The 18,420-nt window shown below is 31.5% G+C and overlaps 1 protein-coding gene across 1 annotated transcript; it reads right to left on the bottom strand.

Moving 5' to 3' along the window:
• Positions 1 to 4,292: 4,292 nt before the first annotated feature.
• On the bottom strand, positions 4,293 to 14,629 carry LOC134265445 (uncharacterized). Its single transcript, XM_062747650.1, has 2 exons — positions 14,331 to 14,629; positions 4,293 to 5,334 (listed from the first exon to the last, which is right to left on the bottom strand). The coding sequence occupies exons 1-2, from the start codon at positions 14,414 to 14,416 to the stop codon at positions 4,668 to 4,670; spliced, it is 753 nt and encodes a 250-aa protein (XP_062603634.1). The 5' UTR covers positions 14,417 to 14,629; the 3' UTR covers positions 4,293 to 4,667.
• Between the last annotated feature and the right edge of the window lie 3,791 nt (positions 14,630 to 18,420).

Below are 18,420 nucleotides of genomic sequence, written 5' to 3' on the forward strand. Positions count from 1 at the left end.
AAGTTCGAAAAAAGCTATTTTTAGCATATAGGTCACAGTCAAGGTCCCAAGGTCATTGACCTTGGTGTCATTTCAAAGAACTTGATTAGTAGAATATGCATACTAAATATGAAGTCTCTATCTTTTATGGTTCAAAAGTTATGGCGAAGGTTAAATTTTGCAGAAAAAAACTATTTTTAGCATATAGGCCACAGTCAAGGTCACAAGGTCATTGACCTTGGTGTCATTTGAAAGAGCTTAATTAGTGGAGTATGCATATCAAATATTAAGTCTCTATCTTTCATGGTTCAAAAGTTATGGCGAAGGTTAAAGTTTGGGGACAAACAAACAGACAGACAGACAGACAGACAGACAGACGGACAGACAGGACAAAAACAATATACGCCTCGGATCTATCGATCCGAGCGCATAAAAAAGTAAATACATGTATCACATGCATTGTTTTTGGCTTGTTTGGTTATCTTCTTCTTTCCTTTTTCTGTTATTAGTATCATCTAAAGGTCTAATTCATATTTTAATTTCATACATCTGTCTGACATATACATGCAATGAGTGTTCACCTTCCTATTTTTTAAAATGCACTTTCAAATATGTATTTCTTATACACAATAAAATAGAAACTTTTCTGGGTTATATTTAATTTAAAATGTTTTATTTATTATTTTATCTCTTTCTTTTTTCTGTCATCCTTGATGTTTATGGAAATTTATGTTTTTCTTGTTTTATTATAAATTAGATTCCCTTGCATGATGAGGCAGTAGAAAAGTGTTTAGTTGGTTGATTTGCGTGACAAATAATTGTGTAAAACCTATTGAAAAAACTGAAATATCCGATTATTGGAAAAAAGATGTTCAAAGATTATCGTTTATAGTGCTAAATCGATTTTAGGACAATAAATATGACATAAAGTAGCGTCTCCTCCACTCAGTAACGTAAAATATATTGTGGTTTACAATTTTCTCATATTGAAATTGATTACTAAAGGTATAGAAGCAGTAAAAGAAATTTTATATCAAGACAACATCCGATTTCTTAATACCATTTACATTTGGTCGGGAAATGATATTCCTGGGTTGTTTTGATGAAAAGCATTTAAAAGATAGTAAATTGTAATATCTTTCTCAGCAGTCCTGTCCTAAAAGACCACATTCTGTTTGTTGCCAGTAGCCAATACGTTCTGTGACCTGAGATATCAAAACTTTAAGAGAATTTCGTTCTCTAAGGAACATAATTCAAGCAAACTAAACTTAAGAGGAAGATTTAACAGCAAAACAACTTTACATGTATAATCGTTTATTCAAGGCACGTGTGGTAAAGTATACATCCTATAAAAAGTACTTTTATTGATACTTAATCTCATCTCATTTCTTGTACAAGTTCTTTTCAGGTTGATTTGCTTGTTTTAAATATACTTTTTTTGTAGTCATTTTGGGGGGATCGGACATTTTCATATTTTGCCTAATTTACATTCTGAGCATGTGAGTTTGATCTCCTGGTTTGTTTGTAAAATTGTCTTTGATTTCGTCTTTGGAATAAGTGACATTATTCTTCTCTTGAAGCGAGTTTTAGTCAATTTTATATATAGATAATACATGTAGTTAACAAAAACTAGCTGTGTTGAGCCTGATGAGCATTGAAAGACATAAAACGTTATAAAGATTGATTGATAGTATGCGTTAAAACAATTGCATTGAAAACCGAAATCTTGCATGTGTTCCAGATAAGATTACAATATAAAAGTCTTCACAATAATACTGAGGTTTTGAAAGACAGCTGGTTCGATGCCTGGTTATAAGTAACTACTGTTGATTCAAATAAAGGTAATGAAGTGATACTTATCTATGAAGAAACTAAGCTTCTTGTTTGTATTGATTAAGCCTTATGGGCCCAAGCATCCGAATTTATCCCCTCATTTCCTTTTCGCCTTTCACGAAATGGTCAGCACTATGATTAATGGGTTGCTATTTGTCGCTACGGATCCCCTGAAATGTGTTCCCTTCAGTAAATGATTTTATGTATTTGATGCTTAATTATAAAATTGACATGATGGTAATCTTGTCTTATTACTTGAAGAACAGAAAGAGTAACGGCAAAGAAATGGAAAATTTCACAAATCTTCTGATTTATAAGCTGATTAGTATCTTTATTTTTTTTTCTTTTACCTTGAAAACCCATTAGTCTAGAGCAACAGTTTTCAAAGTTCGCAAAACATTGTTAAAATTATGATGAATGATTCTGATGTAATTTTTTTATTCCACCATGAAAATATATACACTGTATATAGGAGAAAATTCAAGAAATATAAAGTAATTTGGAATGAACTCATGATCAGTAATCTATTCTACTACAAGCAGTGGTCAAAGCCAATTTTCTTCTTCGTTTTGCAGGATTCCGTTTACAGTTGTATGAAATATATTTTAATAAGTTCATTAGTTTGACTAATAAGACTAAAATCCTACGAGTTAATTACCATCATAAGCTTACATCTGTCATGATTTAATTATTTACCCTTAATACTGACGTTTAATATCAAGTCATTAAAGATATGATTTTTTTTTTTGGAAAATCTATCAAGCCAATGAAAATTAAAAAGATATACGGCTAATTAATTTACTTACCATCTTCCTGGGAGAAGGATACTAGCTAGCGTCTAAAAATAGGAAAGGAACAATGATCTCAACATAAAATGCAATTGGTCAGAAAGAGAAATAAGCCATGCAAAATAGAGATTAGCATTGACGAAGAGAAGTAGTCTAAAGTACATTCTCTAAATGTTAAAACTGATTTAAAGACAAAGAGACAAATAAATTGTTCTCTCTGTGCTTGATTTTACACCACCCACGAGATTAAAAGCAGATTGACGTTATTCACCTTTAGATCATGCAGTTGTTCGATTTTTACTTTTTGGAATTAGATAAATTCTTGACAAGGAGCTAAAATTTACAAAACAATTGGTTTATTTGCTCTTTTTCTGTTTTTATGACTGAGAGATACCTCACATACATTTAAAAGAGTTTAAATTTGGCTCATTTTGTCATTTCTCTATCAAACAATGATATATTTATCGGTTTGAGAAATTAAGGTTTGTTCACTTGCTGTTTTTTCTTTTGATTATGGTACGGTATGCCTCTGTTTATACTAATCTTTACATTAACTTTTATATAATTCAATCTGTGTCTTTTTAAACAACTAAAAAAATCAGAAAATATTCCCATTTATTGAGATTTCTTTTCTTCAAACCACACAAAATTCATCTATGAGCAGAATATCAATTCGATTTACACAATACATAGACAATAACCCAATTGCAAGCAGCTATGGCAAAGGTCTAGCTATTTTTTTGAAAGGTCGAATGTAAGACAACTCAAATCAGAGCGAGTGACAATATGGCTGATTAATTATTTAAGTGATGAAACAAACCAGGGTGTTACAAATGGTTAGTGTTGCTCCTGGAGGCACTCATTAATAAATCATTCGAAATCTTCTCTTGAGCATATCAGTTTAATGAAAGGTTAGATGTAATGATTATGCTTGTCATGATATCAACTGGGAGTCATAAATCTCTCGACCAATGGCTCAATCTAATGGTTCTTTTAGATGTTTTATGATAAAAATTACCAATTTCGTGTTTTGTTCAAAAGTAAGTCATCCTTTTGATTATACCTCATTTATTAATCTTATTTAATCATAAAAAAATAAAGTATGAGACAAGCAGCAGAATAGGTTTGTATGGGAGTTGTTTTTTGTTTGGAAGATTCAATTAGTATTGATTTATAATAATATTCGTTTTTTGTAAGTTTCACCCTAAAGGGATTACATATGAACAAAAAGTGTTGATTTAAGAAAAGAAAATATTAAGATAACAGAACTGGTTGAGTATGCATTCTTCAATGGTCTCTCTTTACAAGCCTTCCTAAAGTTTAGCGCCTTTCCAATTTCTTAATTTTTATAAAAATTGAAAATCGGATATATGTCTATAAAAAATTGATTGTAGGAGATTATGATATCCTGGAACTTCAGGAAATTATGGATTTATCATTTTGGTCTGAGATATGACAGATATTTCTTTATCGTAGAACGTGAGCTACTGGATCTTATAAGGTTGAAGGGTATTTCTGAAGCCAATTTATTGCTTGACCATCATCATAATATACTCATTTTTTGCACATCAGTGCAATGGCATAGAAATAAGCAATATACATATCTGTAGAAAGAACTTCTTGCTCAAAGAAGAATGATACAAATATATATATCATTTAGCGAAAGGGCTGCTAAATAAAAGGAAAAACACATTTATCTCTCCATTTTGTATTTATTTCAGCATTTATTACATCACAAAATATACTGCAGCAACTATACATACGAATTGGATATGTTACATTGTATCTAAGTAACAATGAGATTGATTATCAAGTGTGATTGGAAAATGTCTAGTATTTATACTTCATTTCACCTTAAAGTAATAGATGATTGCAGTTTTTTGTTGCATAATAAACCACAAAGATGTGTCATTATTTGTTTATTCGAACACGATGAAGTCATTTTGCTTTGTATATTTTTGTTAACGATATTCAAATAATTTTGACGACTTTAACTTTTTTCTATAAAAATAGTTGTTCTTTGGTCACCTTCGACATTGAAATATTGATAGATCTATATTTTTAAGTTTATAAAAAGCCAGATCCCAATCGGTCTAATCTTCTCTTGTCCATTTCTTGGCGCTTAATAAATCCAGAACTAAGTCTATCAAATCCCCTACGCTTGATAAAGCCAGAACTTAGTCTGTCAAAATTTCTTTTTAAAAATCCAGAATTCAGCCTGTCAAAACGACGCTTTATAAACCCAGATCCCAATCGGTCGAAGCGTCGTTTAATGAACCCGGATCCAAGACGGTCAAAGGTACTACGCCTGATAAAATCCGAGTTAAGTCTATCAAGGTATCGTTTTCCGGGGTCGTCACGCTTGATGAATCCTGAACTGAGTCTGTCAAAGTATCGTTTGTCTATATCTTCATTGCCTAAATCCTCTGCATATACATCGTCATCATAATTTCCAGATGCTCCATCATCCCGCTTTAAAAAACCCATAGAGAGCCGATCCAAACGACGTTTCTTTAGTAGTCCCATTCCTAAACGATCAAAAGTTCTCTTGTCAGCTTTCTCGGGAAGGTTCTGGTCGTCTTCTTCAGAAGCCATTTGAGCTAAGTAGTATTTGAGCCTTGGGACTAGTTCCTCTATCTTGGAGTCCGATTCTCTTTTGATAAATCCGCTCCCGACTCTGTCTAACATCCTTTTGTTTCTTGACAGCTTTTCATCTTCAGCTATGCCTGTTGTTCTGAAAAGGAATTTAAACAAAAATGGAATAAGATGAGGTTGAAGAAGAAGTTAACATATATAAATTGAAACAAAATAGATGATATATATTTAAATTATGTTTTAATTAGATAAAAGTTCAAACATCAAGTTTGCCATCAAGAGTGTGCTGTTGATTTTATTTTTTCACTTCTAAATTTTATTATATCTGTGGTGTAAATTTTTACATAAAATATTTCTACTCTGGGTAAAGTATTTATATTCTTCTCGAATTAAATTATAAAAATATATTAACATTCCTATTTTTCAGTTTTTCTTGTGTGATTGTTTACATACTTCATAAGACTTTCTTTCTGGTTACTAAAACGAATCATTAAATGATTTTTAGTAAAAAAAAAATCTCATTTTAAAATTATGAATTCATGCGATGGCAAAACAAAAGAATCAATTTCATTTTCATTTAAAATTTAAGATAATGAAGTGCATTTTTATGTAATTTATGAAATGTACAATAATTCATGTTTCCCTTTTCATACGTCGCTGAAATGTCAAAAAAATTGTTGCATAAGCCAGTATGATCATCAATTTTACGAGAAAAACGACTTTATTTGTAGGCGATATTTATTTGTCTTCAATATCTGGTCAATCATAATATTACAAAATCCCAGACAGGACAAATAAATGAAGTGTCATGCAAATATGCAGTAATGGAAAAATTCTTCGAGTAATAATTACTTCCATTGAAAACATTAACCTGAAAACTGCTTTTTTGCAATTAGCCATTAAATGATTTAAAATCAACAGAATTATTTACTTAGACCGTGCTGACACAAGCAAATGCATTGCGCAGTCTTGTATAGAACAAAAGGCAAGCTGTCAAATACTGCACTTTATTGTTTAATATTTACATGGTAAATTGACATAAAAACGTCACCTAAAATCCTTTTTAATCGCAGAGAGAGAGAGAGAGAGAGAGTCATAAAATATTGCTGCATTTTCGCATTTTAAAGCAAAACAAGTCTTTTTTGAGATTTTCAATATGTTGTAAAATTGGATGTCTATATTTTTTTTTTATTTTTCCTGGTATCCTAAACATTTCTTATCAATTATACTAAAACTAATAGATTACTAGTAATTCCATTAGGAGAAACTTTTTTTACTATGTAATGTAAAGCATTAGATTGGAAATTTACTTTTACACAAGCTGACAATTATATGATTTTGCTTTAATCGAGCTGCTTCTGAATATTTTTACTAAAACAGTTATTTAGAGTAGGAGTTTGTTAACCTATATTTTGTTTTCTTTCATAGAAACATTAAAACCGACAAGACAATTATAAACTTTACCTCACTGGAGATTTAACAGAATGAAAATCATATATAGCTTTCTTTAATTATAAATCCCCAAATCAATGACTTATTTTTCTATCATCCTCGAATTGGTCAATTCTTTACTGAAATAAAAGCGAGAGCTTTTGAATAGTGTCTCTGATTATCATAGAAAACCTGTAATTCTCTCAGATACGATTAGTCGACATTGATAACCATTGCACTCTGGTCTTTGCTGTTAATGATCATCTTCAATGCTTACGATCTATCATGTTTTTTTCTCTATGATTACGAATTCGGTATGATTTTAGGCCATAAATGATTATACACGTTTCTATTTTCAGGGGAATGTGCATTCAATGGTTATTTAACAATGCCTTATACAGAACAAAATAACCATAGCAAGTGCAAAATGGAACAAGGCCGGAATATGATTAATCCTAGGACAACCGCAACTGGTATTACAATGACACAGTTTGCAATGACACAATTATTGATTGTCAGTATAATCATGCTGATCTCATTGCTTCCTTTAGAAAAATAACTTTATCTTTTTTGTTCTTCTTTATTGATACAATTATGATATTACAAAATATGTCTTTGGGAAGGTGAGTTTTGAGAAACATCACGACAGGTCTGTCACGCAATGTGGAGGCTGATTGCATGCAGTGGATGTTTTGATCTTTAAATGATTTTGCAATAAGACAGATGGTTATCTACGTTTGGCAATGCATCAAGAACCCTTCAGCTTATCCTCCAACATCTTACATGATTGGTTTGTAATTATCTTAGTTTTTATTTTTTTGTAGACCAAAAAATTACAACAATCCTTACGCATGAATTGCAACTTGTTTTTTGTTATTATTAATATCGAAACAAAATTTTTGAGTGACAGCTTTACGTTCACCACAATTTCTATTGCCTTGACGGCAAAATTAACTTATAGTTGTTGGACAAAATAATGCTTTCTTTGTTAATAACAGAAGCAAACCTTTGCAAACAGTTGCAGAAAAATAAACAATCCTTCGTAAGCGAAAGACAATTTGTTTATAAAATAATTGTATAAGTTCGGTTGAAGTATGAGAAGTATTGTATTATTAATCTGCATGTGATCGTATGTTTCATTGAAGGAAGATCGTCCTTCTTAAAGATTTTGTCTTATACAAGTAGCTTTAAACACTCTAAGTTCAAGTGAACGAATTGATGGAAAGAAAATAGCTTTCATAAGAAATAAGTAGCTTTCATAAGAAATAAGAAAATATCAAGTTGAAGTTAATATAGGGCTCAGATTGATATATGTGCGATGTCGTGTTGACGAAGGCGAACGTAATGATGCTTACGTAAGTAAAAACCACTATAAGAGCAGGAGTTTCTGTGAAAAGTTGAGGACAATCCATTCTAATTAGTCAATGGAATACAAGCTAGTTAGTATAACAAAACAAGGTCAATGATTTACTGCAAGAATGCAGTTCATCAATAGTTTTATTGTCATTTATATCATTTACTGCATTACAGCCAATAGAGTGAAAAAGTTAATCCCCGCAAGAGAAAACAGAAATCTGTTTGTTACTTAAGGCCAATGCTCGTCGCTATTTATACAGAGCAAAGCAAAGAGAATATGTAACTCCAACCCAAACTGAGATCACATTAAATGGAATGTGGTGTAATATAGATTGATATGTTCAAAGAAGTAGGTATATCTTTACTGCCTTACAAAGACACTAGTATACAACACATTCAAATAGTTGTGAAGTCTCTTTTAACTGCATGGAACATCCGAAAACTTCTTCAAAATAACAAAATTATAATTTAAGAATAAAGTTAAATTCCCGTTAAAAAAACAAGCAACAACAAACATTTTAAACTAGTAAAACGAGGAAGAGAGATGTAATGCATTTTAAAAGTTTGAAAAGGATTTTTCTTCTTATTTCTTATTTGAACTTTTTCAACAAAAGAAATTTTGTTGTTTTTTTTTCTTTAATGTATCAGTGCATTAACCCAACCACAATTCACATTGGAAACTCTAAAAAAGAAAAACGAAAGAAAAGAAAGAAAAACGAAAACAAACAGCTTTACAAAATTAATTTGAAAGTTCATTTTTATGTAAAATTCATCATGTTTCCATTAACATAGAAGTATTTGGGCTTCTGATGATTTTTCATGTATCAATAATAACCCTGATGATTTTCCCTGTATCAATAATTACCCATCAGGCTCTCATCAGGTTCTCGTTGACCATTATGAATCTCGTGGATGAATCATAAGGAAGTTAACACGATGTCTCCCATGCATCGTATCACAATTAATTGGGAGAGAAAATACATTGTGATGAAATAATTCCTCTCCTATATACTCAGTCTCCCCCTCGGTAATTGATAATTTGCCAAGCTGTATACTTTATTCCGTCGGAAAGAAACATAAATCTTGGGAATATTATCTAGGGATAACAGAATTTAGATTTGATGTACAGTGCATCATTTGAAGAAAATGTGGGTAATCTTTGATTTAGCGTGTTCGAAAATATACTTATTGTTGGTCTTAGAGGTAAATATATAATTTTCAAAAAGAAAAACAATCATAAAGTCGATTTTTGATAACCAGTAGGAATGACTTTACTGTGTGTTTTGTTAATTAAATTATCAAACATGCAGTAGCAGTTCGAATTTAATATCTCAATGTAGCTGTATACTAATACACAACTACTCAAACCCGATTTTATAATAAATTTACAAGAGTTGCTCTTAATCTTCTTTCTTTTTAGCTCAAGTGGTATTTATTGCAAAACCTAAGGACATACCAATTACGATACATATCGTTTTAAGTTTAGTGTTTTAAATATCTAAGATACCATAACATAAAGGAACCTGAACATGTCTATTTGAACAATATAAGCAACGAGAAAAGCAAACAAAGACTTCTGAAAACAACGAGGAGGAAAAGGTGCCATGGAGAATAAAATGTCCCCTGCCAACCGGTCTTACCCGCCATGTGCGCCTGAATTCTTATGATCAGGAAAAAATCCGTAGTTAATTCGGCGTAAAAAAAAAAATGGCCTAACAATTTGCACAATAGGCGTCCGTCAAATTTAAACTACTGAAAGGTTATATTTCTGCTCACTCCTCCATGGCGCCTGATCCAACCTCTGATGCTTTGGAGGTCCCCGTTTGCTCTGCGCCTATTTTGTGTTGTTTTGTGGACTTTTCGTCTTGGTTGCTGTTCGTTATCTCAATATGTTTCATTATCGAGCCTTAAGTATGCAAAATGTTGACTTTAAATAAGATTATTGATATAATTGTAATATCAACTTGATTGCTGTCAATATCTTGTCTCGGATAAAAAATTCTTCGTACATAGCTTATGCTTTAGCATATCCAATCATTTATAGAAGATTAACTCCATATCTTGGTAAGTATTGTATATTTCTATATAATTAAGGGGAAACTGCCGTTAAAAAATTGAAGTCATCAAGTTTAACATGAAGTCTAGTTGTCAATATCGCCAACAATATATTTTTCTAGTGAAACATTTAAATATGAAACAGTAGAATAAGACTCCGTGGTGTCTTTTATTTCGAGTTCATTAGGATAACTGAATAATTTTGAAAATTAAACTGAATATTTTTATCTGATAAAACGTCGTCGGTATTTTCACATGTCGAACTGGGAGCATGGTAGGATAGAGGAAAATTAGCTTTTAAAATGGGGGTTAAAATTACAATTTAAGAAGTAATTGTCAACGGAATAATTTTTATGTTCATTTATCTATCATTGAATTGCAAAGTATAGTAATATGGAAAGTCTTTTCTATTAATTAGCTGTTTGATGTAATTCTTATTTGTAAATACTATAAAATGCTTCATATCTAAGATTTCTGATATGGTTTATCGGAGGACAAATCTTGGTTACTGTTTTTTATGCCGTCAAACATTATTTTCTTCAAAACTTTAAAATTTTTCTCTTTTTATTATTTGACATTTTTTGTGAAGCTTTGGTACTGAACATAAGTTGGCAAAATTTTATAAAAGATATTTTAGCATTTTGTCGGAGGTGCTGAAACAACAAAATGACCACAAAGATGCCTTAAGCTAATAAAAGTAAAATCGCGGAAAGCATTAGGATCCAATGCTGGAAAATCTTTTCCATTACCCAGAGGTGATTTGTCTGAATATCGAATATAAAACAGCAAATTTCATTATCTATCAAATCTTGCAGTCTGTTTATACAGAAATGTCTGGAACAATATCTGAAACCGCTGCCTAACATAAGTTGAATGGACAGTTATTTCTTCTTTTTAACGGTGGTATTTACACATTTTGCCTTTGCTCGCCTGGGAATCCCCCAGAGAAATGACAATGTTATCGGCATATCATTAGGATGGGTATATTCCCTGTAATCCAATTTCACAGTCTCTTTTCTCACGAGTTCAAAATGTCTGAATGAATTAAGCAGGGCCTCTAGAACGAGAATAGATGGTCTATATGATGAGGAGCTATCCTTAAAGCATGCCTGAGGTCAATTTCTCCCCGAATCTCTTATTAAATTATTTTTTTTGTCTGGTGACGTTCGTCTCGTTTCGGTAGGTTCAAGAATTAAAGTACATTTTTTTCTCCTCCGAAGGCTTGTTAATGAAATAATAACAAAATAAAAATTAAAATTCAAAAATAATTTTTCAGTTACTGGATTTTTTATGGTATCTGGGAGAGCAATATTCATGTTTTAGTCTGATAGATAATTTCCATTAACTAGGTGATTTCTTGTGAAATCCCTACGGAATGAAATGTCTTTTCTCCCTGATAAATTAATTTGTACTTGTATAATTTCCTCACATGTAGCAATGTACCTCATTTCCATCATTTCAACATGAATGTAACTCAATACATTAACATTCTTTAACTTACAACCACAATATAAAACCGAGAGACCTAGCAAAATGTGCATAAATTGTGACATATAGTTTCATTTTCAATTATGGCCCCTCCTTGGACTATTTTGGGTCACCTGTTCTTCAAACATTTTTACCTATGCATACCCATTTAAAAACTTGACCCATGTGCTGGAAACATGTTTTAACCTCTGGGGTCAGGAATCTTCAGTACTTGAGGATATTTGCAATTTAAATTGCTCTTCTTGAATAGAAAATGTTAACAAATTTTTATATATTCCTTGTCTGTACCTTTTTATCATAGTTCCGAGGAATGTAAATATTTGAAATTACAATGAAAGATGTTCAAAAATCCATTGAAACAATAAAAATTAGGATCAGAACAAATATTGACCTCTACAAACATCATATGTGGGATCAGGTGGTATAAAAGAGTATTCATCCCTTGTCGAGCGGTTACATCTGCCGTGTGCACTATATCATGATCGGGCTAATAGAAATAGCCGTAGACAAATTACTGTAGTAAAAAAAATTAATCGTATTTCTTTTTTTAAATGATTCCTCTTATGAACAATTATTATATTTCCTATTCATGTGGTGTTTAATTGAACAAGCAGAATTGAGGGTATGCTTTCCTATTGAAACGAAGCACTGCGTTATGCAAAAGTGCAATCATACATATACTCTCTTACATGATTGTCTGCTACCATCCACATTTGCAAAGACAAATTTTTCGTACATTTAATAAAATCAATAATGTAGTTATCATAAAGACAAGAGCAAAGAAAATATCAATATGTACAGTTTACGAAACAAAAACTGCAATTAAATATTATTCAGTGGTGACCTTTTGATATCAATTCTAATTGGCTGTTTTCTGCTAATTGGCTCTTTTCGACATTCAGAGAACATATAGAAAAGAATTACGAATTTATAAAAGTACATATTACAAGAAATATGTAATATTACACATTGTTTAAAGTCTAGCGTTCTTGCTTCATATTTGCTAGTCCCGAGTCTAAATATCAAATAATATTTTTTTATTGTATCATTGTTTATATATTTTTCCTACACTACTTTACAATGTATATTGAAAAACAAAAAACAAAACAGTCGCTTCAGCTACTGGTATTTTGCTGTTTTCTAAAGCACATGCAAAATTTGCAAGAGAGTAAAATATTTTTATCTGCCCTGAATGAAAACTCAGGACAGTTATTTAAACAGGATATGCTTCTTACTAAAATTTTAATTTATTTTTATATAAAGAAAAAGATTGACTTAGAAATTGCAGTAACGGTTAATAGTTGTTTTGAGAACTGGTCCAAAAGACACTTTTTGAAAAGACGTTGTCCACTTTATAGGTCTCAGATCAAGCCAATGTGATTTCGAGCCAATCACGGTGTAAAAGTATATCTAAACTGAAACCGGAATTGTTTGGAGAAATAAGAATGATGTAAAGTTTGACATGTCAAAAACACACTACAATGTGTATTCATTAATGTCTTAAATGTCTGAATCGTACAGTGTATTTGACAATGGTATCAAAAGGCGTCAGCGGTTATCAAGACACCTTATATGGTGTATATAACAATATAGTTTCAAGAAACAAGTAGCTAATTCTGTATTCTGTTGATGAAATATATTCAAGCTCAAACGTCCATTAAAAATACAAATTAGGAGCAAAGCAAACACGGACCTCTAAAACATCAGAGGTAGGATCAGGTGACACGGAGGAGTACCGATAAGCATCCCCTGATAAGAACTATGCTGATATACGAGTTTCAATTGGATTTTCACTGATAAGTTGAAATCGTTTTTCATATGTCAGTGTTCTTAGGGAACACACGCTAAATGTCCTCTACCAATAATGGTATAAAATACCTCTGAAATTTCCTTTTAACATAAAATTTTTAAGGAAATATATCTAATAATCGGTCATATTAGAACATTATTAGAGCTCAGTAACTTTTTGTTTATACCGTTGGGAAATTTTAACTAAGGAAAATCTCTAGAATGCAAAGAATGAATACAGTGTACATAGGAGCACGTGGTTGTTCTCAGAAAAAGAGATCTATAACTCAGTAAATCCCCTTCCCCTTGAAAACAAGAAGGTTCTGTCTTCTTACATTTAAAATTTTAATTAAAATGCATAATTCTTGTAACAGAATGTCTTATACCCTGTTCAAATAGTCAACTAAATATGTGTGAAGTAATATAAATTAAGAACTTAAACTTACTCATTATAAAGTTCTTACACAATCTTTTTACGATAATTACGTTTGTATCAAAAGAAATAATTGAAGTACATACCTTTTTTCGTTCAGTACAGATATTTCCTAATTGCATAAATAATTAAGATTCTTTGTTTGTTTCTATCTTTTAAACAAAATCGGGCTAATCCCCTTTTATGTTACCTTAACGTAATCAAAGTAGTTAGTTGGGTTGTAAGAGTCAGTTCATAATCAAATTACTAGTAAATCGAGAACGAAATCACCAATTGTTATTTCTGCTTGTAACTCAATCATTTTTACGTTTTTTTACCATTGTAACCTAAAACTGATGCTTGAATTGAAAAAGGCAAAATATCAGATGATGATTTCTCTTGATCGCTGAGAAAAAAGTGCGGAGAAACTTAATGCTTCAAAATAAAAGGTAATATGTATATGCAGGTACAAGGTATTTTACTGAGTACCAGTTTATGATGTTGTTTAGGTAAAACTTGCAAAGCAAAAAAAAATTACATTTTTAAGGTCTTAATTTAAAAAATTATGTATAAATAAATGTAATTTAAGAATTTTTTTTACTCACCCATCGATGCAGAAGATGGCTAGGGTTAAAAGAATTAAACTCAATACTGAGTGGGGGCTCTGAAATCCAGCTAGAGCCAACAGCATTGTGACGGTCTTGTTCGTCAAACTTTTTTGAAAAGGAAAGATGCAAAAACACTTTATATCTGCTTTTGTTTAGGTTACACAGTTTTCATTCCTTAATGACAGTATCTATCAAGTTATCACAGCGGGTAAATGGAGACCAATACTCGGCTTATAAAGATTACCGCCGCTGATGAATATTGATTTTAAAGCCATGGCAGAATCGAAGTCACGCCTCTTTTACCCAGAATCTGGTGGGCTAACACTTACTTTCACACGGTCTCCTGGCAGAAGACACGATCAACTTCCGCCTGTCACCATCTGATACCTAAATACTAGAATCGGAAACACTCCGCAATCGACCAAACAAACTGTGAGCTTTATTCAATATGAACCATAATTGGTGTTGGTTCTTTTTTCCCTTTTCTTTTAACTTGTGAAGAGCTTGAATGTGCATTTTCAGAACTGATACCAAGGTAGCAATTGAAGGAAATCTTCATTGTGATACCAGAATAATACAGAAAATTTGAGACAAGAATAGAATGGAGTGTTGAAAACGGACAACGTGTGATTTCCATTTTGATTTTGATTTTTTTTAACATTAATGTACATTAGGTCGAAAAATCTGAAAAATTATATTGGCTTGCTACCAATTCAAGGACAATATCAGTTCACAGACAGGCCACTTAAGGATAAAATAAGACAGTCCAAGGATCCATTTTAACAACCAGTTTGGGCAAAAACTCCATAAAGTATTCTAGTGAGATACCTTATTGTGACCTTGGTATTGAATATGAATATTGAATATGATTTAAAATTAATCTGGTTTGATTTTAATAAAATGCAAACAATCACTGTTTTCATGATTTTTTATTTTGTATTCATATTGAATAAGGGTAAAATTCATCCTTTCCCGTTACTCAGTATGCCTGCCCTTCAATTTGCAATTGTGAAGGCCCCAAAAACATAATAGTTAGACCTATCAATAATTTAAACTGTTTTTATGCCAATATGAGTTATGCAAAACACTTCCATTATTTTCATTACCTCCTCACGTGATTATAACAGCATATTTGCTTGTCGGACTTCAACATCTAACACACATGATCAACGTCACTTTACGACGTCGCAAAATTTTAACAGCCTTACTAAAAATCCACAAAAACTTTTACGTCTCTCGTATGCATTGTGAAAAACTGACTCATCAGATTTGAAATTCAAAATAATTCAGTGTTTGCCCTTTGTATCCAAAGTTCAAATCCCTCTTCTATGCAATGGATAACATGTATTTGGTAGTATATTACTAGTTGATCATATGAAATTTAATTATTTACAATTTTTCTTACAGATTATCCACTTTTGACCTTACAAAACAAAAACAGAGTTTTAAGATAAATTTACGTTAATATTAACACTCAAGACTATTTTTAAAAAAATTACAACCGTTCCACACGATAAATCACAAGTTAGCCCTTTTGATACCACAGAAAACTGCTTTTTCAATGGGAAAAAGAACGGAATTTTTCATATCTTATGATTGGTCATCAGCAAAATTACTTCGTTAAAATTCAATCGTATTGTTCACATGCTAGTAAGTAGATGTTAAGTAGGAGAAGAACTTTGAAGTTGACTGTAAAATGATGACGGGGTTTCCCTTGACAACATTTATGTTGTCTTTGGAGAATGTTTTTCGACAAAGTGTTGGAATTTCGACAAGCACGACATGTGCTTCTTTCTTAGCCAACCTGTTATTATATTCCTTTGAAGCAGAATTTATTCAAATACTTTCTTGAGTATAAACTTTAAGCTCGACATTTAGACAACCCGACCCCTCTATCTGAGTGAAAAATTCTCGGATGGGACGTAAATTAATACACACTAAATTCCGATATATCGCCGACGTTTTATCAAATAACAATTGTTATTTCCGCCGACGTGATTTAACTCAATAAATAAATGACACCATATAGAGTCTGTCACATCTGTTTTAGACTTGGATGTTTTACTGACTTATAAGACAACAAATACCAGCTTACAATTAAATTGTAAGACAAACGAGAAGTTTTTCCACCGTCAACTTTTCTAGATTATATTCTGCTATCACCTGCATATAGTGTTTATGTCTTACAACTCAATTCGTTACTCAAGAGCATGCTTCGATCATTTTTTTTAAAACTGAGTCAGACTACTAACACATAAATTTATGATACAGGGATTTCAATAACTCCGTTTTAAGTCATAAATTTTGAGTTCGTTATCATGACCTTCTAAGCAAATATAACCTGTCACTTGATCAAATTTTGGCTTATTTTCATACCAGTTGTTAGGCCTTTGCTTTTGTATATTCTGGAATGTTACAACTACATGTACTTGATCTAAATATAGGGCTCACAGCGGATGTGGCCGGTCAACAGGGGATGCTTACTCTTCCTAGGCACATGATCCTACCTCTGTAATTTCCAGGGGTCGGTTTACATGCATTTTCTCATATTTGTATTGTTTGTAGTTTTTATGAGAGCTATCAATGTTCATTTTCTGATTCTACGAGGATTGTTCGGAAAGTTCGTGGACTATCGCCATAAAATTAAAACCGCTTAAGATACATCAATAATTTTTTCAACATTTAAGTAGCATGACCTTTTTTATTTATTTAATAAAGTGTGCATCATTAGTTTTATTTTTAATAGATTGTTGATATTTGAGAGCAATGGTATGTCTCGCAGATGTACACGACACAACTAAATTAACTGTTAATTGACTATTTTAGATTAAAAACGTCAAAACGCCAAAATTTCCTATACGGTAAGTTGATGTGACTGCGAGAAAAACATTTTATATGAGCATTTGTCATCCAAAAATCCCGTTAATTCACTCATGATGTATGACACAATTGTACCATAAAATTTGCATTTTTTACGCTATTCTGTAAGTTCTTTGAAATTTTATCGCTTTTATATGAAATGTCCAAACAATTAAGGGGTTGAAATGACGTCAGAAAGGGGATGAGTTTCTTCTTCTAATATTCTATTGAATTTCGCCCCCAGGAAAAACTGGCATAGATGTAAGAAATATTAAAAAGGGCTACTGAAAAATAGATGAATTCAGGGTACTTGTTTTATAAATGCCAAAAAATATTAGAGAGACGAGAGAAATAAAAGTTTATGCCGACTTTTAGTAAGGGTGCTCAAAGTTTGTCATGTCGAAAAGTGACGTTGATCATGTGTGAAAGATGTTGAAGTGCAACAAGCAAATGTGCTGTTATAATCAAGTGAGAATCTTTCACTAAGGATAAATCTATCTTCAATATGCCATGAAATCAGCTGTTCATGACATTGTACAATCAAATAAACAAAACCGGTTTAAATCTCCAAGGAATCTCATCAAGATAATTGTATGAGGTAGAAAATGCGGACCTCGATAAACAATGACGTCATGAAACTAAATGGCGACAGAGCAGGGTGATTATAAATTGTGTGTGTTTTTATTTGAGGTAAATTTTATAAATATTCAATGTATCAAGATTAAATTTTCAACATTTCTTTAACTTCTGTTGTTCGATGTTCCTTAAAAATTTGGTAAGCATAGAATACATAGTATCAATTTTATTGCAGCAGTTCAAGAACTTTTCGAACAGCCCTCGTAGATCTTCACCCTTTATGTAACGTTTCCTGTATTATATAAAAATAATTCAATACGATTAATATATTTGCTGATTCAAGGTTAATGCAATGATTTAGCTTCCCGGGAGTATGATAATTTGAACATTTATTGAATATCAAATGTTGGCAAGTGATGATATTAACAATTTTTTTGAGAGTTGATCCTTTTCTGTCATAAAACTCACACTTATTGAACTAAAAGTATCATTTTGACTGCAAAGGAAGAATAAAAGAGGCTGATCATATTTAAGCTTCTTTTTCATGACAGATTATTTATATGACTTTATTCGTAGGGTGTTATATAAGTCAATTATTACGGTTTATTTCCTTTTAACATCTCGATTTTCTCGTAAGTCATAACACATTGTT

This window comes from Saccostrea cucullata, unplaced genomic scaffold (genome assembly GCF_032062105.1).
Source record: "Saccostrea cucullata isolate Sc308-1 unplaced genomic scaffold, CSIRO_AGI_Scuc_v1 ctg970, whole genome shotgun sequence".
In the NCBI taxonomy this organism is placed as follows: Eukaryota; Metazoa; Mollusca; class Bivalvia; order Ostreida; family Ostreidae; genus Saccostrea; species Saccostrea cuccullata.

Bases quoted from the DNA above. Each gene is read 5' to 3' on its own strand.
- LOC134265445 (XM_062747650.1), bottom strand. From the start codon at position 14,416: ATGCTGTTGGCTCTAGCTGGATTTCAGAGCCCCCACTCAGTATTGAGT. The intron at 5,335-14,330 runs GTGAGTAAAAAA...ATTCCTTTTCAG, and splicing joins GCCATCTTCTGCATCGATGG to AACAACAGGCATAGCTGAAG.